Here is a 21,688-nt window from a genome sequence, read left to right as displayed (position 1 = left end):
CAAACTCCTGATCTTGTGATCTGTCCAGCTCGGCCTCCCAAAGTGTTGGGATTACAGGTGTGAGCCACTGCACTCAGCCTTAAAAGACACCTTCTTACAGGAGGTAAGAACGTACAAAGGTGGGCCTGAGTTATGCCAAATCTTGAAACCATTTCACAAGCCTGATCCAATGTTAGAACAGCAAATTAAAGTATTCTATTTCCTTAGTCACATGCATAAACAGTAGATGGTTAATACAATCAAAACTCTGTAACATTTATGTGACTTGAAAAGTTGGTGATAAATGACAACATGATTTGATAAGTGGAAAATCAGAGATGTGATTAGAATGATCTAGAACAGAGACCAGGCGACTTTTATCCTAAAGGTCTGGACAGTAAATATTTCAGGCATAGCAGGCCATATGATCTCTGTTGCACTATTCCATTCTTGTTGTAATGCAAAAGCAGTCTAAGGTAACTATGTAAACAAATGAGTGTGGGTTGTGTCCCAATACAATTGATGTCTATGAATAGACATCAATATTTCAATTTCCTTTACTTTTCCAATGTCACAAAATATTCCTTGGATTTTTAGAAACTATTTAAAAACGTAAATACCATTCTTAACTCTTTGACTGCAGAAAAACAGAAAGGGGGTTGCTGGATTTGTCCCAAGGGTAGTTTTCTGGCCTCTGATCCGGAAGGGCTCCCGCACTTACAGAGCGCTTGCAGAGCTCATTATGGCAGCCCTGAGTGGGTCCTTCATGACTGAGTCAGCCATAGGTCAGGGGATGGCAACGTTATAAAAGTAAATACCAGGAAGAAGTTGCCTTAATTCTGAGTTACACTTGGAAATTACATCATCACACCACCAAGTTCATACAAGAAGAAGCATAGTTGGATAATCAGGACAATCTTTAATCAATCTTGTGGAGACATTAATAGTCCATAAACCCACATTAAATAAAGTCATTTTGTTCCTCAAACAAACTTCCACTAAGTAGCTTCCACTAAGTAGTAAGACAAAGTCAAAATTTAATATCATTGTCATTTAGTATCAATTTTGGATCTGGGAGAGATCTTAGAGACCACTTGGCTAAACCTTTCACTCTAAAGATGAGACTCAGGCTGGGTGCAGTGGCCCATGCCTGTAACCCTAACACTTTGAGAAGCTGAGGTGGGAAGACAGCATGAGCCCAGGAGTTTGAGACCAGCCTGGCAACATAATGAGACCCTGTCTCCAAAGTCAGTCAGTCAATCAATCAATCAATCAACCAATAAAGGTGAGACTCAGAGCCAGCAAGGTTAAGGACTTTGTACTGCTCACTCAATCCAGTGGTCCAGAATAGAGCCAAGCAGAGCACCTTCCTCTGGGCAAGGCTGTCTATGAGGCTGAGACTGTTAAACCTGATATTAATACATGTTTAACTGACCATGGCAATAATGGCATTACTTACTTTCTAAAAAAGGATAGAACCGTCCACTTTCAGCCCATTTGGAACAGTTTGTTCCCCAAATGGCCTTAACTTTGGCATAATACTGGTGTTCGTAGTCAGAAGTTTCAGCAGAAAGATCACAGTAGGTTCTATTGATATTTCTGCATTCTGATTTATTCAGCCATTTCTTTTGCCCATATCTGCTAAGAAAGAAGCTGAATTAATAATGAGGTGCCCTCTATACTTTACAATAAAAAATGTAGTCATTTTATAAAACTGAATGGAACTGACGACCTTCTCTTCAGAAAAACAAAGGTGCCTGTCATCGAGATAAAAAAGAATCCACTTTTGCTGCGGGCAATTTTTTTCATTAGCTGTCAGGAACATGAGTCAGAGTTTCTGTAATCACCTTTCTTTCTGTGAATTATAATGTGGATAGTATATTTTGAATGCGTATATTTTATTGTTATTCTTTGGCTACAGTGAAATTTTTACATATTGTGTGATCAATTCTTCTAGTAATTATTTATGTAGGTTTTTAGTCTACTGTGCACACAAGGTCAGTTTGATGGATTGTCTGAAGAACAGTTCGTCATTTTTTTTCTTGGAAGAAAAATTACTTCGACGTTCTCAGTGCATATAAAAATCTAAGCATCAATGATTCTAGGGAAAATACATGAGGCTGGAATGCATACAGAAATTTGCATTTTTGATAATTATAGTGAGGATGATAATATTGACTAGGTTGGTCATATTGATTTTTCTTTTCTTTATTAAAACCACAACCCCCATAGCAAATAGGGAGGTGGCAATATTTTTAGCCCTTTTCAGGTGGGAGAGACTGAAGTGTAGAGTTCAGGTAACATGTGATAAGCCAGTGAAAGGGACGGGGAGGCAGAGTGGGAAAGGTGATGGGTTACAAGTGGCAGCCTAGGGAACAGCTGAGAGGACACTGCAGTGGTCCAGGGGAAGATGTAGGTCACTTGGACAACGATGGGGGCAGTAGGATGAATAAGGACAGGACAAAAGCAGGAAATATTAGGAGACAGGACTTGGTGATAGAAAACATGTGACAGATTAGGGAAATGAAGGTATTAAGGATGCCGTCTCTTTCTGTCTAGGGCAGATGGGTGGAATGGTGGTGATATTTACTACGATAAAGAGCACTGAGACAGAGCAGATTTGGGAAATGGATGGGGAGGCAGAGCAGAAGGGAAAGAAAACACGTTCACTTTTGATGCCTTGAGCCTGAGTATGTAACAGATACCCCAGTGCAGATGCCCAGCGGGCAATGGGTCTCAGGAGAGACATGTGAGTGGGAGGTAGGGATTTTGGAGTCGGTATCATCAAACTGCTCATTGAAGGCACAAGGATGAATGAATGATCCATGGAGACAAAACAAAGTCTAGGATAAAATTTCAGGAGCGTCAAGATTTAAAGGCTGGACGGAAAGAAGGCCTGGAAATAGCAACTAAAGAGGGATGAGAAAAAAACATATCATAAAGGTCAAGGGAAGAGTGTGTCTTGAGAAAGAGGATATGTCCATGTATTGCCAAAGCTTAAGGATATTTTCTCTTTTCAGAATATGGCAACAGATTTCTGAAAGTAGATGTTTCCCATTTCCTAAGTACCACACCTACCAAAAGACATCAGAAATATAGTCAGATCTTACTGATCAACTTCTCCATCTAAGTGATCACTGTTACTTAGGGGCTTTCAATTTTTTTTTGACCATGATCCACGGGGGAAAAATACATTTTACATTTTGATTCAGCTCACAAAATATAAAACTAACATATTAAAACAAAAATTGTGCAAGAAAATATTTAAACTTTACCACAGGTCTTGCATTCAGTTATTTTTCATTCCACTCCATTCCACACCATTCCATTCCTTTCCATCAAAAATAATGTCCCTCAACATTCATTTCATGAATCATCAAAGAGTCTTGAGTTGTGGTTTGAAGACTATTGCCATTGCCTATGCGACCCCTCCCTCCTCCCTCCTCAAACTTCCTCACTCTGCCAAAGGCAAGGCAGCTTCCCATGACAATGCTGATGCAGGAGAAAAGGCTCTTTACAAGATTTTCAGCAAAATAAATGAATGATGCCAGAATCACTCAGCAAATACTCCAGTAATGACACACACACATGGCAAATGGCCATGTGGGGCCCTCAGTGGTCTCTGATTTACAAGCTTTATCTCATCTAATTATCATAATAACCCTAGGGGGTAGGTACTCTTATTTTCATCCCGTTTTACAGATGAGGAAGCTGAGGCTCAGGAAGATTAAGGGATCCACTCAAATTCACATGACTAGTAAAAGGCATACCTGGGATTTGAACCATTCTTCCCTGATGCCAAAACTTCTGTTTTTAGTGCAACATTCTATTTTTTGCATTAATTGTTTTGGTGGATAGAATTTAAACTTTTGTTAAATTTTCATCTTGGAAACAAACTTCACTCAAAAGTATAAACGTATAATCTGCAACCTTCCCAGCTAGGTTCATAGCCTGGCTATGAACTGGGGACCGTCTGACTTCAGAGCTGAGCTTGGAGCCCTCTGGCAGTGAAATATGCTGCCCTATATTCCTGTCCCTCTCACATGCACAGGCATGTAAGAACGCCAACATGGCAAGCTTCTTTTTAAACACATATTTTTAAAAGTTGCACAATCTAAGTGATCTGCTCACACAGAGCAGTGATGACTATTTTTTAAAAATCCCTTTCTGAATCACATAAAACATAAAGGACAGAGCAAGCTCTTTGCTCCACCTAATGGATAAGGAGGCAAGGACATGCTCGTGAGTCTTTTTCCCTTTGCAAAGCAGTTTCTTTCCTCTAACACTGGCTACTGAGAAACTCCTTAGAAATGAGAATGAGGTTCTAGATTTGAGGTCACTGTGAGTCGCTGCTGAAGTCTTTCACTGGTTTTAGTGATCTGAATTTTTTTTTCAAAGACAAAACTGACATTATTCTTTTTTGAAAATATGGTAATGTTTTTAAATTCAAACAATCAAACAATTCAGAAAGTATAATCAAAAGAGAAACAAATCATCCTAAAACCCATTACCCTGGAACATTTGGTGTGTATGATTCTGGATATCTCATTTTGCTTCTGTATAAACAGAAGGATGATATGATAGCAGAATAGATGGACAAAAATTAGATTATACCATACATATGGTTTTAATAAAAGTAGTCAATTCAATGTGCCTTGAACTTTGATAGAAAAAAGAAATTGACGCGAAATTAAAGGAACTGCAGAAGTGCAAATGTTTGTCACCACAAGAGATATTTGTTCCTAAAAGAGCTTTTAAATTAAGAAAATGATTTGTGAAAAATATTGAGAGGTTAATTATTAAAATAATAAAATATTGTCATTTTAGATCACATTGAATGGCTTCTGGCTATGAAAATCAGTACACTTATAGTCCCCCCACCTTTCCATCTTATATTATTGTTTAAGTTCAGATTATTTCTAAGAAACTTCTACAATTACATTTCCATCACTATTTAGTCTTAGTTCTATATTTAGATAAATTCAATGCATGCTACCAGTCTTTTTTTGTCATCACTAAGTTCTTCTTTTGGGTTTGTCTTTATCTCTCTGTTAGCTGGAGGTCATCTTCAGTTAGTGCTCCACCTCATCCCCCAGGAAGGTCTCAGAAAAGTGATCTCCTGGGTTCCCACCCGCTTCCAAACACCAGTCTACTGAACTTAGTAAGAGTCTTAGGTCACGCTTGTCTTTTCCTCAGAAAATGTATTCTATTGAGTGTTGCCAGATTGAAATTCTCCCTTTCTCCCAACTTGAGTTCTGCTTTTGCTAAAATGGCCATGAATCATTTAATTATCTTAAAGTCCAATAACTTCCCAGGATGTGTCTTGCTATTGTTTTTACCAATTTTTTTCTAGACATACCACACATTTATGACACACAGTTCCAAACAGTCTTTATTACCTGTTCAACCATTACTATCACTTAGCTCTAACAGGTTTTTCATCTTGATATAGTATTTTTATATTCCAGCATTTTCCTAAGCTCTGCACACTTCCTAAAAAGACATGTTCTTCCTGTTGTCTTTGAATCTCTTCTTTCACTGTTTTCTCTTCTTTGAGTTTTACCTTTACAGATCCTGTTGTTTATGCACTCTAACAAAATTATGGACTGTTATGTGTTTTAATTCTTCCTTACTTCCATAGCAAAGCTTTCTGGAAACTTGTATTCTTTTTTCCTCTTTCCCTCTTCCAGTAATTATGAATAGGTACTATGCTAGTTCCTTTGGGACTATTACTGTTTGAATGGGGCCAGCTGTTTGTTGAACACGCAAATGGACATAAGAATAGGGCTCAGATAATGAGCTTTTGCTCTCCATAATTTTTGTTTGTTTGTTTGAGACAAGACCTGGCTTTATTGCCCAGGCTGGAGAGCAGTGGCATGATCTCAGCTCACTGGAACCTCCACCTCCCAGCTCAAGCCATCCTGCCACCCCACTCTCCCAAGTAGATGGGACTACAAGCACGCACCATCATGACTGGCTGATTTTTGTATTTTTTGTAGAGACGGGGTTTTGTCATGTTTCCCAGGTTGGTTTTGAACTTGTGAGCTCATGGGATCCACCATTTTCAGCCTCCTAAGGTGCTGGGGTTACAGGTGAGAGCCACTGCATCCGGCCAATGCTCTCCATAATTTTAAACTTCTGTTTCCATTAAACACCCTCTCACCAAATCTATTATTCCCTTTGCTCCCTGGGAAACCTGCCTGCCCTCAGGTTTGGGGCTGCAGGAGGCTGATGTTGTAGCCTTCCTGGGCTGCCTCCCAGCCAGTGCTACCTCCCTTTCCTCCTGCCCCTGGCTCACTCCCAGCTTCTCCCTGGGCTGTGACAGGGCCTCCACAATGGACATGTCCTGTGTGCCTGATTTCTATTTTAGCTCCTCCATCTGTGACATTCTGTGGCACCCAACTGGGGCTCCACGGGGACATTTCCTTAATTTCTGGTGGTGGCGATCCTTAGATTTCCATGCTCTCAGATTGTTAGGTGGGCTCTTGGTACTGTGACACTTATTTTGTGAAATCATTTCCTGTGATTGGAGGTGTGAAGGTATAGGTTTGCTTTCAGTTTCTGTAGCTGTTTTTCTTCGGATACCACAGGATTTGGCTTGGATGGTTCCTAGTTTGTGGTTAGGGTTGTGGCCATTTCCTTTGTTTCTCTGAAGATGGACATTGACTGCCTGTTTTGCATTCTTTCCTGCTTGCAATGAGTTTTGAGGGCCAGATGAAATGTCTGTTCACCGCTATCTTTAAGTGCAACAGCTGATCGCACAAAATGTGCATGTGGTTTCAAGGAGTCTAAGGATGCCTGTAATTCCAAACAGCTTAGAAAATTCAGAGATGATGGATTGCCTTGTTTGCTCAGCCACCTAATAATGTTTTGACCAACTTTTCTGTCTAAATAACCTCGCCTTGCCTGAGCCTCCCAATGCCTCTGTCTCCATGAAGAAACTGTTTTCTAATTTAATCTTACAAAACATCAAGAAAACTTAACCTGAAATATCTAAAACTTTTCTCTTTTTCAAACACATTTAATACCGCAGAGAGTTTATCTTTGCACAATTCACAGGAGTCAGAGTCTTGTGTTTGTAAGCTAGCCAAAAGGAAAAGAAGAAACTTACATGAAATACTGGACAGTGTAAGTAACTTTAACTCCTTGAAGACATTCTGGTGGATTCCATTGTAGGACATTCTTCATGTTGATGGATAAGAAGGTGATGTTTGCAGGTTTAGGCAAACCACCAGAGACACAGGGAACTGAAAAAGGAGCAGAAAGGAATTGAAGTCTTAGTGGCAGAAAAGGAAAACATGATTCCTGTAGTAGCTAGTCTCCAGAGATGGCCCCCGATATGGCCTTCCAGTACGCATGCCCTGTGTAACATCTCTCAAATGCAAAAGAGAATGTGGCAGAGGTGGCTCTGGGACTAAGCCAGGACTTTTGCTTTCCAAAAAAAATTCCCGAGTTGCTATGTAAAATGACAGCTAACTTACTAGAGAGACCATGCTGAGAGATTGCACAAAGAGAGGCTCAGTTGTCCTGGTGTCCCAGCTGAGCCCAGCCTTCCAATTAAGAGGCCACAATGAAGTCACTGTGGTCATTCTAGCCCCTTCTGTCACAGACTGAAGCTGCATGAGAGACCTCGCATGAGACCAGCAGAAGAATCATCTGGTAGAGCCCCAGTTAATCCCCAGAATTTTAAGAAATAATAAAATGATTGTTTTAAACCACTAAGTTTTGGGGATAGTTTGTTGTGCACTGCAGAGAACTAAAACAATCTCTTTATTAAATGTTAAAATAAAATTTAGAGTAGGTGACCCCGAGAGGCCAGAGTTTCAAAGGTTAGAATTGGGACTGCCTTTACTAAAGAACATAGTAAAGCAATAATTAGAAAAGGAACCAATGAAATAAGACAATTTATTTAAATAAACACTGATATGTTCACATAGGTGCACTCTAAGAAAAACTGTATCCTACAGGATTAATTTATAGAAATCCTTGTGGAGAAATGGTAAAGAATTGAGAAACTACTAAAAACTTGGAAAAGGAAAGGAGAGGCTACTTTCTTGTAAAATAAAGCAAAGATAATCCTTGAATTAAAGTAAATGAAAAAATTCAGTGGTAATATGTAGGATTCAAAATATTAATTCAAAATATTGGAAAGATCACAAAGCACAGAGTGATAATCAATCAGGTTTTATGAAGAACTAATCCTGTCACAAATATGCACATTCTAGTCAATCAATGAACTTGAAAAATACAAAATATTAACACTGCAAATCAAACTTAGGAAATAAAATTTAGTTCAGTCACTGATGGTAGGTCCAATCTTGGCTAAGTATCATAATTCTTGAGTAAAGTAGCTGGGACTAACGTCAGAGAAAGGAATTATGTGTGAGGTAATCCTTGGTTAAGATTAGTTCTATACAATGTACTGTTATTTTGCAAGCCAAATGAAAAAAAAATTATTTACTTTAGAATTAAACTTTGTAGGATCACCCTGATTCTAAGCAAAATTAGCTCTTTAGTGTAAAGATGGCTGAGTGTAGGTATGCTTGTGCTATAATTGTAATGACTCCTACTTTTAACCTTGCTCATAAAAAAAATTTTTAGTTTTATTTTTAAGAAAAAAGTTACTCACAGAGAAGCACAATCAATTGACCACTGCCGTGTGTGTGTGTGTGTGTGTGTGTGTGTGTGTGGTAGGGGTAGGGGAATCTCAAAAGGACATAGCCTGCCTAACATCTTCTTGTAATTATTTGGAACCATTGCGTAGCAAGTGGTGTTGGTATTTTCTGGAGATTACATAGAGTGAATATTTATCAATGATTTAATACTGCTTTATGGTACTACTAGGTTTACCAGGTTCTCAATTTTAATCAGATTTTTGAAGACAAAACAGAACATGGGGAGGCAGCACACTGAGTATAATACTTCTCAGCTCTTCAAAAATGCAGAACCCATTTAACATAAAAATTTCCAAGGATCTTTCCAGATCTAAAATGCTGTGGCCTGCATTTTTAGATGGCCCTAACACATGAAGAGTGGTTACCATGTCTTTATACAAAATAAAATAGACTGTGTATTATAATATCAGTGGTGAAAGACATTGTCAAAACATGGCTTTATAGAGCTGACAGGGAAATCAAATATTTTGGTTTGTGGCAACATGAGTTTGGAGATAGAACACGGAAGTTATCTTAGATAGTATAGTCCAGGCATATCGTCTCAAGTTTCAATCTATACAAATCTTTATCTTCTTCAACACTGTATTCTACTTGTCTTTTTTTTTTTTTTTTTTTTTTTTTTTGAGACAGAGTCTCACTCTGTCACCCATGCTAGAGTGCAGTGGCATGATCTCAGCTCACTGCAACCTCCACTTCCCAGGTTCAAATGATTCTCTTGCCTCAGCCTCCCAAGTAGTTGGAATTACAGGCACCCACCACCATGCCTGGCTAATTTTTTTTTGTATTTATAGTAGAGTTGGGGTTGGTTGGTCTCCATGTTGGCCAGGCTGGTCTCCAGCTCCTGACCTCAGGTGATCCTGCCATCTCGGCCTCCCAAAGTGCTGGGATTACAGATGTGAGCCACCGCGCCTGGCCCTATTTGTTTTTTAATGTGAGTGAACAAATGACAGAACTCTCAAGATGCCTAAAACATACCCAAAAAAGTTTTGAGAAATAACTTGGAGTAAAAGGAATAGGCAATTTTATTTTACTTTAGTTTTTTTGGTTGCTGTCATAAGGAAACAAAGCAATTTTTCTCTTCTGAAATAAGCTATACTCTGGAATGTGCTGTCAATAATTAATGTTCATTGATTCAGTAGACATTTTGATTAATGCTTTGTAATTGTCTAAATGGTCCTTCACAAATGCTATGCCAATCGTTGAAATGTTAGCAAACTCTGGTAATGATATTAAACCAACAGAATCAATAATGTGACAATAATAACATTAAAAAAATAATGTTCTTATGCCATTCTATTCTTTGAGAATATATTTCATTATAAATGCTGTGGACTATGTACGCCTCCTCTGCACGTCTACATTATGAGTAAATCATTTCTATCACCATGACTGTGGTAGCTGGCCTCCAATAATCCCTTCCTCCTGGCATTCACAGGCTGTATTGTTCTCTCCCACATTGTGCCTGGGTTGGTCTGTGTGTCCAATAAAATATGACAAAAGCCAGGACAAAAGACACTTCTGAGATTAGGTGATAAAAGACACTGTAGCTTCTATCTTGTTTCCTTTGCCTTGGATCGTTTGCATGGGCAACACCAGCTGCCTTGTTGTGAGTGGCCCCGTGGAGGCCCATGTGGCAAAGTAACTGAGGCTTCCCAAAGCTGCTGAAGAACTGAGTGATGCCTCCTGCCAAAAGGAACCTTAGTGATCTTAGCAGTGGATCCTCTGACCCCAGTCCAGCCTTCAGATGCCTGCAGCCCCAGCTTGCCTCTTGACTACACTCTTGTGAAAGACCTTCAGCCAGCACCACTTGGCTAAGCCATTTCTGGAATCCTGACCCTCAAAAAATACGTGAGATAGTATTTGTTGCTTAAAGCTATTAAGTGTAAGGTAATTTGTTACCTAACAGTAGAGAATGAATACAACAACGATTCTAAAAGTGAAAGCATCTAAGACAGACAAATCACTGAAAACCACCCCCTCCATTCCCAATAATTTAATAAATGACTCTTGCCTTAACAATTTTGAGAAATATTCTTTCTAATAGTTCGATTTTATGTTTATGAAGAAAATTAAAAACTACCCAAGGAGAAGACCAGAAACTTACTATCTTTTTAATAGCAAGTGAAGATGACAGTAAAAACTTTTTGAAATTTTTTTAAAAACCCAAATGCTTAGTTAAGGTCATTGCAAATACACTGACAAGGTTTCAGAGTAACAAACACCTTTAACAGAAATCCACTTAAAAATGAATGTTATATTTTATACATTGTATCTGGGGGAAAATACTACAGCTTTTAGTCCTGCAGGTTCTTCCTCTGGATTGACATTATCTTTCCGATGGCAGAGGCAGAAAATGTTATCAGTTTTGGATCATCCTCTTGTCAATAAATCAAACTATTATTCAGGGGCAGACCTATCATGAGAAAAGTAGGTCACGTCTTGATATCAGCCCATCTCTAAATCTCTCCAGGACACAAAATATTCCTTGTTATGACATGGTCTGCTGGTTTTGAAACCTTTTTTTTCCCCTTAAATCAGAGCACATTAAGCCATGTTAGTCACCTTTCCTTATCAGGCAAAGTGCATCTTGTCTCCCTGCTTGTCGACATTTTATTTTCAGAAATGGATGTTTATAAATTGCTGTGGATTAGTAGTATTTTGTTAATTATGGACTTTTAATAGTTTGTCTTTGATCAATGGAAATAGATGGTTCTTACTACAGAGAGGTTTGACTTTTCTGCAAAGAGGAGTTAAAAGAATTCTCTCACATGGACTGCTTGTTCCTTTGGATTAGTTCTGGTTTCACCTGGAAATGGTATCATACATTTGAGTATTATTAAAAATAATGTTGTGGCCAGGTGTGGTATCTCACGCGTGTAACCCCAGCACTTTGGGAGGCCAAGGCAGGTAGATCACTTGAGGTCAGGAGTTTGAGACCAGCCTCGGCAACATGGTGAAACCCTGTTTCTACCAAAGAAAACAAGAAACAAAAATTAGCCGGCATGGTGGTGGGCACCTGTAGTCCCAGCTACTTGGAAGGTTGAGGCAGAAGAATCACTTGAACCAGGAAGGCAGAGGTTGCAGTGAGCCACTGCACTCCAGCCTGGGCAACAGAGTGAGACTCTGTCTCAAAAAATAAAATGTTGAAAGTGGGATCCACTTATAACAGGCTAAGAGGCTCTGTTTTAATAATAATAATAATAAATATCGTGAAGGCCTTTATATGTTATAACGTATTTAGTCGACACGAGCAAGTTGGTTAGCATATAATAGAAATAGTCGCTAACACTTACTAAATCCTTACCACACAGCCAGCATGGTTTATGTGCTTTATACAAACCAACTCATTCGGTTTCCATAACTCCTCTATGGTACGTACTATTGTTATCATCTCTATTATACAGATGAGGAAACTGAGGCACAGAGTTTAGTAAGTTGCCACAAATTCACACAGCTAGTAAGTGCAGGAGCTGGGTTCAGAACCAACACTCTTAACCTCCTCACTCACATGCCAGCGTTGTAAACCAAGTAGAATTTAAACAGAATTTAAAGACAAGAAAAGGCTGATGAGAAAACATGTATTAATCTATGATATTAACACATCAAATAATTTGGGAATTTAAAAATGTTAGATACTAATCTGTTCAGCAAAGTTTTTTGGGATCCCACCACATTTTGTTGTAGGAGGTCCTTTCCTTTTCCTGCCAGAATATGTACTCCCTTATCTGGTCCTAGGGAATGCAAGCAGAAACTCCTTTTTTGACACATTCTTCAGATGATATGGTGACCACAAAGGTAGGGATTCCTAGAAAACTGTGTTGGACTCTACAGTCCGAGAACAGGATTTCTATTCATTTGAAACCACAGTCAAATTTATAGTTGTGGATACATATATTTCACCTTGGCCTTGGACGTTAGCCATTTGTCTCCCATATAAATCATACTATAGTCAATCCTATCTGTATTGATGAGAAACACCAGTTTGAGACTCATCTTATTCACTCATTCAACTCATATTTATTGGGTACTCTTACGGGTTGAATTGTGTCCCTCTCTTGCAAAAACAAATAAATACAAATAAAAGATATATTAAAGTTCTAACCTCTGAGTACTTCAGAATGTGACCTATTTGTAAATAGAGTTGTTGCAGATATAGTTAACATGAGATCACACTGAAGTCAGGTGGGCTCCTCATCCACTATAACAGATATCCTTATAAGAAGACAGCCATGGGAAGACACAGAGACACAAGGAGAATGCCATGTGAAGTTGAAGGACTGGAATGATGTACCTACAAGCCAAGAAATGCCTGGGACCACCAGGAGTTGGAAGAAGCAAGGAAGGAGGCTCCTCTAGTCTTCAGAAGGAGTGTGGTGCTACCAATACCGTGATTTTGACTTCTAGCTTCCAAAACTGTGAGAGAATGAATTATGTTGTTTTAAGCAACCTGGTGCTACTTTGCCATGGCAGCCCTTGAATACTAACACGGTGCCTACCATGTGGATATCTTATGGTGAATAGACAGGTAAGTTCCTGCCCTTGTAGAGCTTCCAGGGCAGTAGGAAGACAGACACCATTAAAAAGTAAAAAACAAAAACAAATATATACATAATAAATTGGTGATCAGACTAAGAAAGGGAATAAGGCTGGAGTGGTGGGTCACAGAACCTATTTAAACAAGGCCTTAGGAGTCAGCTGTGGGATGAGAGGGCAGTGTTCTAGGCAGAGACCCCTGAGATGGGAAAGGGCCTATCCAAAAAGACAGTGTCTTTGGAACTGTCAAAAGATCAATTTGGAAAGCTGACGAAGAGGACAATGGCCAAGATGAAATCTGAGTACAAAAGAGCTAGATCCCTCATCTCTCTAAACCCTGGGAAAAAGTCTGGATTATATTTGAAATTCATGGGAAAGTACTGAATCCTTGGCAGCAGGGGAAAATATAAACCTATTTATATTTCAAATGGATCACTACACTCCTGACGGGAGAAAAGACTGGATGGAACAAGAGAAGAAGGGAGAAGCTAGTGAGACCATAACTGCCGTAGCCCTAGTGTGCACCAAGATGCAGGCTGTGGAGAGGGAGATGCGTGGGAAGCTTGGAGCTCAAGTTTCAAACTAGAAGTGGGACCTGCTGATGACGCAGAACTGCATGGGTCCCATTAGGAAGAGAGTGGCTGTGCTGTGAAAGTAAAATTAACAGATGAAGATCTAGCAAGGAATACTCATGCTTTTATCTATTTTGATGATGCAAAGGAGTCATAAAAAACAGAATTAGGCAAGTGCGTGGGCTCACCGGGTGCACGGGCTCACACCTCTAATCCCAGCACTTAGGAAAGCCAAGGCAGGCAGATCACTTGAGGTCAGGAGTTCGAGACCAGTCTGGCCAACATGGTGAAACACTGTCTCTACTAAAAATACAAAAATTAGCAAGATATGGTGGCAGGCACCTGTAATCCCAGCTACTTGGGAGGCTAACGCAGGAGAATTGCTTGAACACAGGAGGTGGAGGTTGCAGTAAGCTAAGATCCCATCACTGTACTCCAGCTTGGGTGGCAGAGTGAGACTCTGTCTAAAAACAAAACAAAACAGAGTTGGCACTTTTTTTTTAAAGGTAAAGAAATAGTACATTTAAAAAAGAAATAAATTTGATGACTAGTATTCTCTTTTGTTTAAAAAAAATTTGCAAAGTTTTTAGGCACTGTGTTTTTTTCAAGTTTGAAAAGCATGACGAAAGACATTCCTGAATGAACATTTCAATGGAGATAAATCAATTTTCTAACCTGCTAGTACTGATAAGATCACTGAATCAACACCAAAGTGAAAACATATCACACCCACATTGCTATTAGGAAATGTGTGCCAATTTATGGGTAACAAATGCACTTTAACAAATAGATTTATGGTCTGGAAGCACGGCTCTGATTCTCTGAGATATCTGAGATTTCACATCCCAAATTATAAAGCCACTGGATCGGTGCACATAGTTTTTATGTTTGGGGAGTGCCAGACCGTCATGACTTTGGTTTGGTACACAGATTCTTCAGATGGGCAGGTCCAATGTCTCCTTTTGCAATCCTGCCAAATGCACCGTGTTCACCAGCCACATGAAAATACCTTCAATACCCGAACCTACCCTGTTTATTCACACCTTTACAGTTTAGGTCCCTTCTGCCTCCAGTATTCTTTTGGAAATAAGAGACCCCTTGGTCTTCCATGTGTGCATCATTGAATAAATATTGGCTTGTGCTATTTTAATGACATGATTGTGCTGTGATGTGTAGGGTATGTGTGGTCTCCGCTAAAGTGAGCAATCCTGACTACAGACATCTGGGCAGGAGACTGATCTTTCCAGGGGAAGCAGAACTCAGAAGACTGAGGGAAGGGGCATCAACTCTGGACTCCCTTTGAGCTTTGAACGATGGAAGGATATGTGAGGGTGTAAAGATGGCCTCTGCTTTCACAAAGCTGTGAGGAGTTGGCAAGGAACTATCCACTTAATGAACTTCGAGGTAATGATTGATTTCCTGTAGCTTGTAAGCCACATCGAGATTTGTGTCCCCTCTCAGTGTTTATTTCCCTTTTATTATATTATGCCTTGGCACCATAAATGGAATGTGTGTGTTCCTCCTCCCCACCAAAAAATTCACAGGTTAAATCCTAACACCCAATGTATGGTGTTTGGAGGTGGGGCCTTCGGGAGTTGATTAGGTCGTAAGGGCAGAGCCCTCATGAGTGGGATTAGTGCCCTTATAAAAGAGACCCCAGAGAGGTCCCTCTCCCCTCCAACATGTGAGGACATAGTGAGAAGACGACCATCTATAAACCAGGAAGTGGGCCCTCCCCGTCCACCAAATCTGCCTTGATCTTGAACTTCCCAGCCTCAGAAGTGTGAGAAATAAACTGTTGTTTATAAGTCACTTAATCTATCACATTCTGTTCTAGCAGCTGGAATGAACTAATGCATTTGGCCTTTGGGAAATTCTTGTAGCCCAGCTTCATTTATGCTCTAGCACCAAAGGAAAAAGTCCTCTGTTTGCTCTTAGGTCCTTCCAGTAGGAAGATAATGGATTACTAAGATAGATCTAAATGGGTAAATTTATCATTAGTGGAGTTTTATAAAATGTGGCTGCTACATCGGTTCTAAGAATTACCTTGAATACAGGTCTGTAAATATAGCAAAATGGTTTGTGACCTTTTCCTAATGGCCTCAAAGTGAATACCAGGGTTGCCATCTAAGTATGTTACAGTTTTAATTATGTGTCTCACAGTAAAAGTTACTTCTTTTTTGTTGTACTCAAGGAAAAGCCTATGCATAGATGAGTGCCTGATGAACACCAGTTAGAAGTGCTAAGGCTCTCAGGGCGAACTCACAAAGAGCCAGGGTAATCAGCCTCTGTGGTTAACCCAACCTCTCTCTTTTGTGGCTGAGGCATTTAGACTTTCCCATTATGGCCATCACCTTCATTAACCAGTACAGAAAGCAAACAAATCGCAAGAGACCGGACAGCCAAATGTGATCACTTCTGGAGACTCCCCTTGGCGACCATTCAAGTTTCTGAAGCTTATGACCAACTGGGGCAGCCCTAGCATTGCAGAAGCCCTGCTCAACCTTGCTCAGAGAAGGTCCCCAGATGTCCGACCCCCTTTACCCTTCTAAGGCTGAAGTTGTGAAGGAATCAGAGGCTCTGATCTGTTGGACACAGGACACCAGGTCTTATAAGGTCTTGGTATTCTCGATGTCTGGCAAATAAATGCTTTGGAAATGAACTGACCAGGAACCCCTGGGGCTGACGCAAATCATGGCAGATCCTAGATTCACATGAGCATTGAATTGAAGTGGAACAGCTTGAACCACCAAATCTGTGTAGCTTGAAATCACCTCGGTAAGCTTACATTACACACAGGACTGCACAGTCAGAAGATACCCAACAGCTGCGTTTTAATGAAGACACAGGAACCCATGGTATGGCAAGTGGTTGCTACATATTTTATGTGTATTTTTAAATAGGAAAATAGCTTCATAGGCTTGTTGGGGAAAAAAATTTCCACCCAAAGTGAGTTTTCTACTGTGGGAACAAGGTTAAAAGGCAGTACAAAAACACCAGAGGATGATTGACTAATTTCAGGAAGCGGATGTTGTAAACAATGACATTCTAACCACCAAAGAGCAAAACAGGTATGACTGCCTTCACATAGATTACCTTAAGCATTGTTTTAATTTCATCATGCTGAAAGGAAAGGCATGTTTTCTTCTGTCCCAAGTTACAAACTCTTTCTCTTGAAAAATATTAATTGATCTCCCTTCTTCTTCCTAATTATATATCAAGTTCCCACAAAAAGTAAGTCTTCTTTTTTTTCTGAGATGGAGTGTCATTCTTGTTGCCCAGGCTGGAGTGTAGTGGCGTGATTTTGGCTCACTGCAACCTCCGCCTCCCAGGTTCAAGTGATTCTCCTGGCTCAGCCTCCTAAGTAGCTGGGATTACAAGCGCCTGCCACCATGACCAGTTAATTTTTGTATTTTTAGTATAGATGGGGTTTCACCATGTTGGCCAGGCTGGCCTCAAACTCCTGATCTCAGGTGGTCCACCCGCCTTGGCCTCCCAAAGTGCTGGGATTACAGGCATGAGCCACGGCGCCCAGCTGAAAAGTCTTCTAAACAGCACTTAAAATATGATTCAATGAGTACCTACCTGAGAAAAAAGCTGCACAACTGTCTTCTATAAAGGACAGAGCACGATTAGTTCCTTTGCACTTGATTTTCTTTCCCTAACCATCACCTCACTATTATTTCTCTGACTAATTGCTGGAACAGTGCGCTGCCTCAGTTTTCTCTGTAATAATACTGTCCATTCTTACAGGGTACTGCCAACTGCCCTAACCCAGTGGTTTCTAGTCATTGTTTATGTGAGTAGCTCAGGGAGAGATTCCAGAACAAAAGTTCTAGAGTCACACTGGAGCCTACTCCATGCTCTACGTCTTACCAGCTTTGTGCCCTCAAGCCAGTTACTTAACCTCTGTGCCTCTATTTCTCCATTTGGAAAATGGAACAGTACTATCTGCCTGTTAGGCTTGTTGCAATGATTAAGATTCTTCACATAGAGTTCCTGGAACAGTGTCTGGCACAAAGAAAGAGCTCAATAATTATTCGCTCAGTATTGTCCTCCAAAGTTACTATCCTCATTTTACAGCTTAGTGGAGAGAGGCCCAGGGAGGTTGAATGACTGCCCATGGTTTTTCAGCCATTTGGTGGATGCTCAGGCCCAAGTGTGCTGGCCAAGACAGGGCTCTCCCCTGGGATACTTACCTTTAGGTGAGTGGGAAATGCTCCCAAGTACAGTGTTGTGGGAAGAAAAGATTATATGACCATGATCAATTCTGCATATTAGACTGTAGCTTCTAAGGAAAGATATAAGAAAGTCAATGAGGTAAACTCAAGTATTATTCTTTTAAGCTTTTCCTGGTGGAACTGTTCAGTTATATTCCTGTGACAAATAGTTACTGGCACCTACTATGGGCTAGAAGTAGAATCTATGATAGGCACGGGGGTACAGTTGAGGACAGAAATAGACAGAAGGGCTGGGCGCAGTGGTTCACACCTGTAATCCTAGCACTCTGGGAGGCTGAGGTGATTGGATCACCTGAGGTCAGGAGTTTAAGACCAGCCTGGCCAGCATGGTAAAACCCCGTCCCTATTAAAATTACAAAAATTAGCTGGGCATGGTGGCGTGCCCCTGTAGTCTCAGTTACTTGGGAGGCTGAGGTAGGCGAATTGCTTGAGCCCGGGAGACATAGGTTGCAGTGGGCTGAGATCGTGCCACTGCACTCCAGCCTGGGTGACAGTGAGACTCCATCTCAAAGAAAAAAAGAAAAAAGAAATTGACAGAAGGCCTTGCTCTCATGGAGAAGATATTTTCTGAGTCTGGGGCACAACCATCAATATATTCTTTCTCTGCCAGGTACCTGCACATTTATATGGATGAGCAATACATAAGTCATACAGAAAAATTGGTGTCATTTCTTTATGGCCACACCTCCATAAGTAAATCTATGATGTGCTTAAATATGTTTTTTTAGTATTTTGCTGTTGGTGCTTCACAGCAAGTAAGACTTTAACATAGAGACTATTTAAAAAAATAAATCTATTGAAGTTTACCCATTAAAGAGAGTGTGTACCTTCAAAGTCATTTACTTGGGAGGGTTTATGATTATTCTCATGATACTTCTTAGGTCATGGCATTTGAGGGATGCTTCCTTTCAGCTACAATTATCTTTAGAGGTAGCTTAGAAACACGCAAAAAAATTCAATCTCATTTTTTTAATAGTTACATCTTGCTTTTGCTCAATATAGCATTACCCAGCTTGATCACCCAAACTTGTGGAAAGTGGCTTTGAATGCTTTCAAAAATAAAATTCATTCCCCCAAGTTGAAAGTTTGCCACTCAATGGAATATTCTGATCAGTGTGTGCCAGGCTGTACCTGCAACTGAGAAAAGGGAGCTTATGAAATTCATTGTTGTGAGATTTTTGTGTGTAGCCTCCCATAATGACTATTATTAATTTGTATAAGCCAGCCCCATTGTTAGAAAACCAGTCCCACTACTTTATGTCATCTCTTAGATTATATAAAGCTCTTCCCTTACCTTTTAGAAAATAAACTTTTTGGGCCAGGCACGGTGGCTTGCACCTATAATCCCAGCGCTTTGGGAGGCCAAGGTGGGTGGATCACCTGAGGTCAGGAGTTCGAGATCAGCCTGACCTATGTGATGAAACTCCGTCTCTACTAATAATACAAAATTAGCCGGGCATGGTGGTGTGCAACTGTAGTCTCAGCTACTTGAGAGTCTGAGACAGGAGAATTGCCTGAACCTGGGAGGTGAAGGTTGTAGAGAGCTGAGTTCACTCCACTGCACTCCTGCCTGGGCAACAGAGCAAGAATCTGTCTCAAAATAAAATAAAATAAAATAAAATAAATAAATAAAATAAACTTTTTGAGAGTGAGTACCTAATGTTCTTCACATGTTATAATCTCCAAAGCATCTCAGTTGGTAGTAATGATCATCATAGTAACTGGAAAAGTAGATTCGAATGTGGGTTGAAATCTTTACTACTTGGTAATATGCCTCAGAAGGGAAAATATAAAAGAAAGAACAAGGTCAAAGACAAACTGTTCAGGACCACTAAAGTACTGAAAAGAATAGCTGTTGGAAACTCCAAGTTCAATCAATAACTATTTCTTAAATATCGACAGTTTATTCCTCAACTCATTTTTAACACTCGTACTTCTTTTTATCCTCCTAGAGGTAATGCAATTCTTCCATTAATACCTTCATGACTTGAAATTTTCAGGAGGAAAGTCAACAAGATAAAAGTGGAAGAAAAAAATAATAGAAAGGGTAAAAAAAAAAAAAAAAGAGGCAGAAATGATTAAATGGTAAATGATGGACGAAAGAACATTAGAGAAAGGGAGGAAAATAGAGATTCTTTCGTTTTCATTAAAGAATTATGGTGGAAAATGTCAGCAGTTTGTGATTTTTTTTTTTTTTTTTTTTTTTTTTGAGACAGGGTCTGACTCTATCACCCAGGCCGGAGTGCAGTGGCGTGATCATAGCTCACTGCAGCCTCAAAATCCTGGGCTGAAGTGATCCTCCCTCCTCAGTCTTCTGAGTAGCTGGGACTACAGCTGCATGCCACCATGCCTGGCTAAGTTTTAAAACACTGTTTTGTAGAGATGGGGTCTCACTAATGTTGCCCAAGCTAGTCTCAAACTTTTGGGCTCGAGCGATCCTCTTACCTCAGCCACCCAAAGTGTTGGGATGACAGGCGTGAGCCACCATGCTCAGCCACCAGTTTTCAATGCATGTATCAGTAAGTACTTCAGTAAGCTGAAAAGCAACAGTAAGGCTATTTGGCAAAGAATAAATAAGATTGATGGGATGAAATACAGTGTAACTCTTTTCCCTCATGACACACACTTCTGGGTGCCTCCTTTACTCATAAAGACCACATGTCCCTATCATCAGCTTTCCCAAAGTTTTGTATTTATGTATCTAATTTATACTTTCACATGTGACATTGTCCTTAGGAAGGACAGAAAGAGTAAAGAAAAAGGAACAGTGGGACAAGACAATAACTAACATTATTTTTGTTGCCTTTCTCAGATGATTTAATCTTAACCAATCATTTGAGAAAGGCGGTGAAAATAATGTTAGTTTATTGATTAACCCCAAGAGTTGGTTCTTTTCCTTTTTGAAAGGGAAAAAATGAAAAAAAAAAAAAAAAAAAGGTTTCCCAATACTCAGGTGTAGTAACTTTTCAATTTGCCCAGTGGATGAGTACAGGGATGATTCAAACACTCCTTGGACATCTCTGGAGTATGCTTTCAGCATCATCTCCCCTTCCCCTCCTCCACTATTATGTACCCATTCTCACCTTTTATACTTATTTCCTCCCAGCCACGCATCTCAACAGTTACTATTCATTGTAAATATTTACTGTTCTTTACCATTAACAATAACTATTGTTATTATATGAATAACTGCCATTATTATCAGTAATAAACATTGCCACGAATTACTTATCTGTGGAAAGCAGGCAAATGGCAGGCCAATGGCAGTGGACATCAAAAGACTTAAAACAGCCCATTTCCTGCAGGCGCATCCAATTCACTCGCCTAATGCTGGATACCCTTCCTGCACAAGTTACCTTTCATCCCATAACAGCCACAATAAATTAACAAACAGTGCTGTTGCTGGGGCTCTGGATGATGCAATGTACAGCTGGGTATAGCTGGTTAACTGCACTGCTAGCTCAAAGATCAACTTAAACCACTGGTGCACACTTCAGAAATATGTCATGCGCTGCATAACGACGTTTGGTGATGCTGGTCCCATAAGATTATGTATATATAAGATGTGTATGTATTTTTAGATACACAAATACTTACCATTGTGTTACAAATGCCTACAGTATTCGGTACAGTAGCATGCAGTACAGCTTGGTAACCTAGGAGCAATTGGCTATGCCATATATCCTAG

The 21,688-nt window shown here is 39.9% G+C and overlaps 1 protein-coding gene across 4 annotated transcripts in view; it reads right to left on the bottom strand.

Moving 5' to 3' along the window:
- The window catches only part of IL20RA (interleukin 20 receptor subunit alpha), a 43,382-nt gene that overhangs the window by 8,545 nt on the left and 13,149 nt on the right, over window positions 1-21,688 (bottom strand). For 2 of the 4 annotated variants that reach the window (XM_050786289.1, XM_050786290.1), the window contains exons 2-3: window positions 7,091-7,226; window positions 1,439-1,617 (exon numbers count right to left, since the gene is read on the bottom strand). In XM_050786289.1, coding sequence (XP_050642246.1) covers window positions 1,439-1,617; window positions 7,091-7,226 — 315 coding nt within the window. Of the gene's footprint in view, window positions 1-1,438; window positions 1,618-7,090; window positions 7,227-21,688 lie in introns of those variants that run through there. The other 2 variants (XM_050786291.1, XM_050786292.1) reach the window with 1 other exon arrangement.

Source organism: Macaca thibetana, chromosome 4 (assembly GCF_024542745.1).
Source record: "Macaca thibetana thibetana isolate TM-01 chromosome 4, ASM2454274v1, whole genome shotgun sequence".
NCBI classification, from domain to species: Eukaryota; Metazoa; Chordata; class Mammalia; order Primates; family Cercopithecidae; genus Macaca; species Macaca thibetana.
Note: the sequence above shows the minus strand (reverse complement) of the source record. Positions and strands in the feature narration are given on the sequence as shown.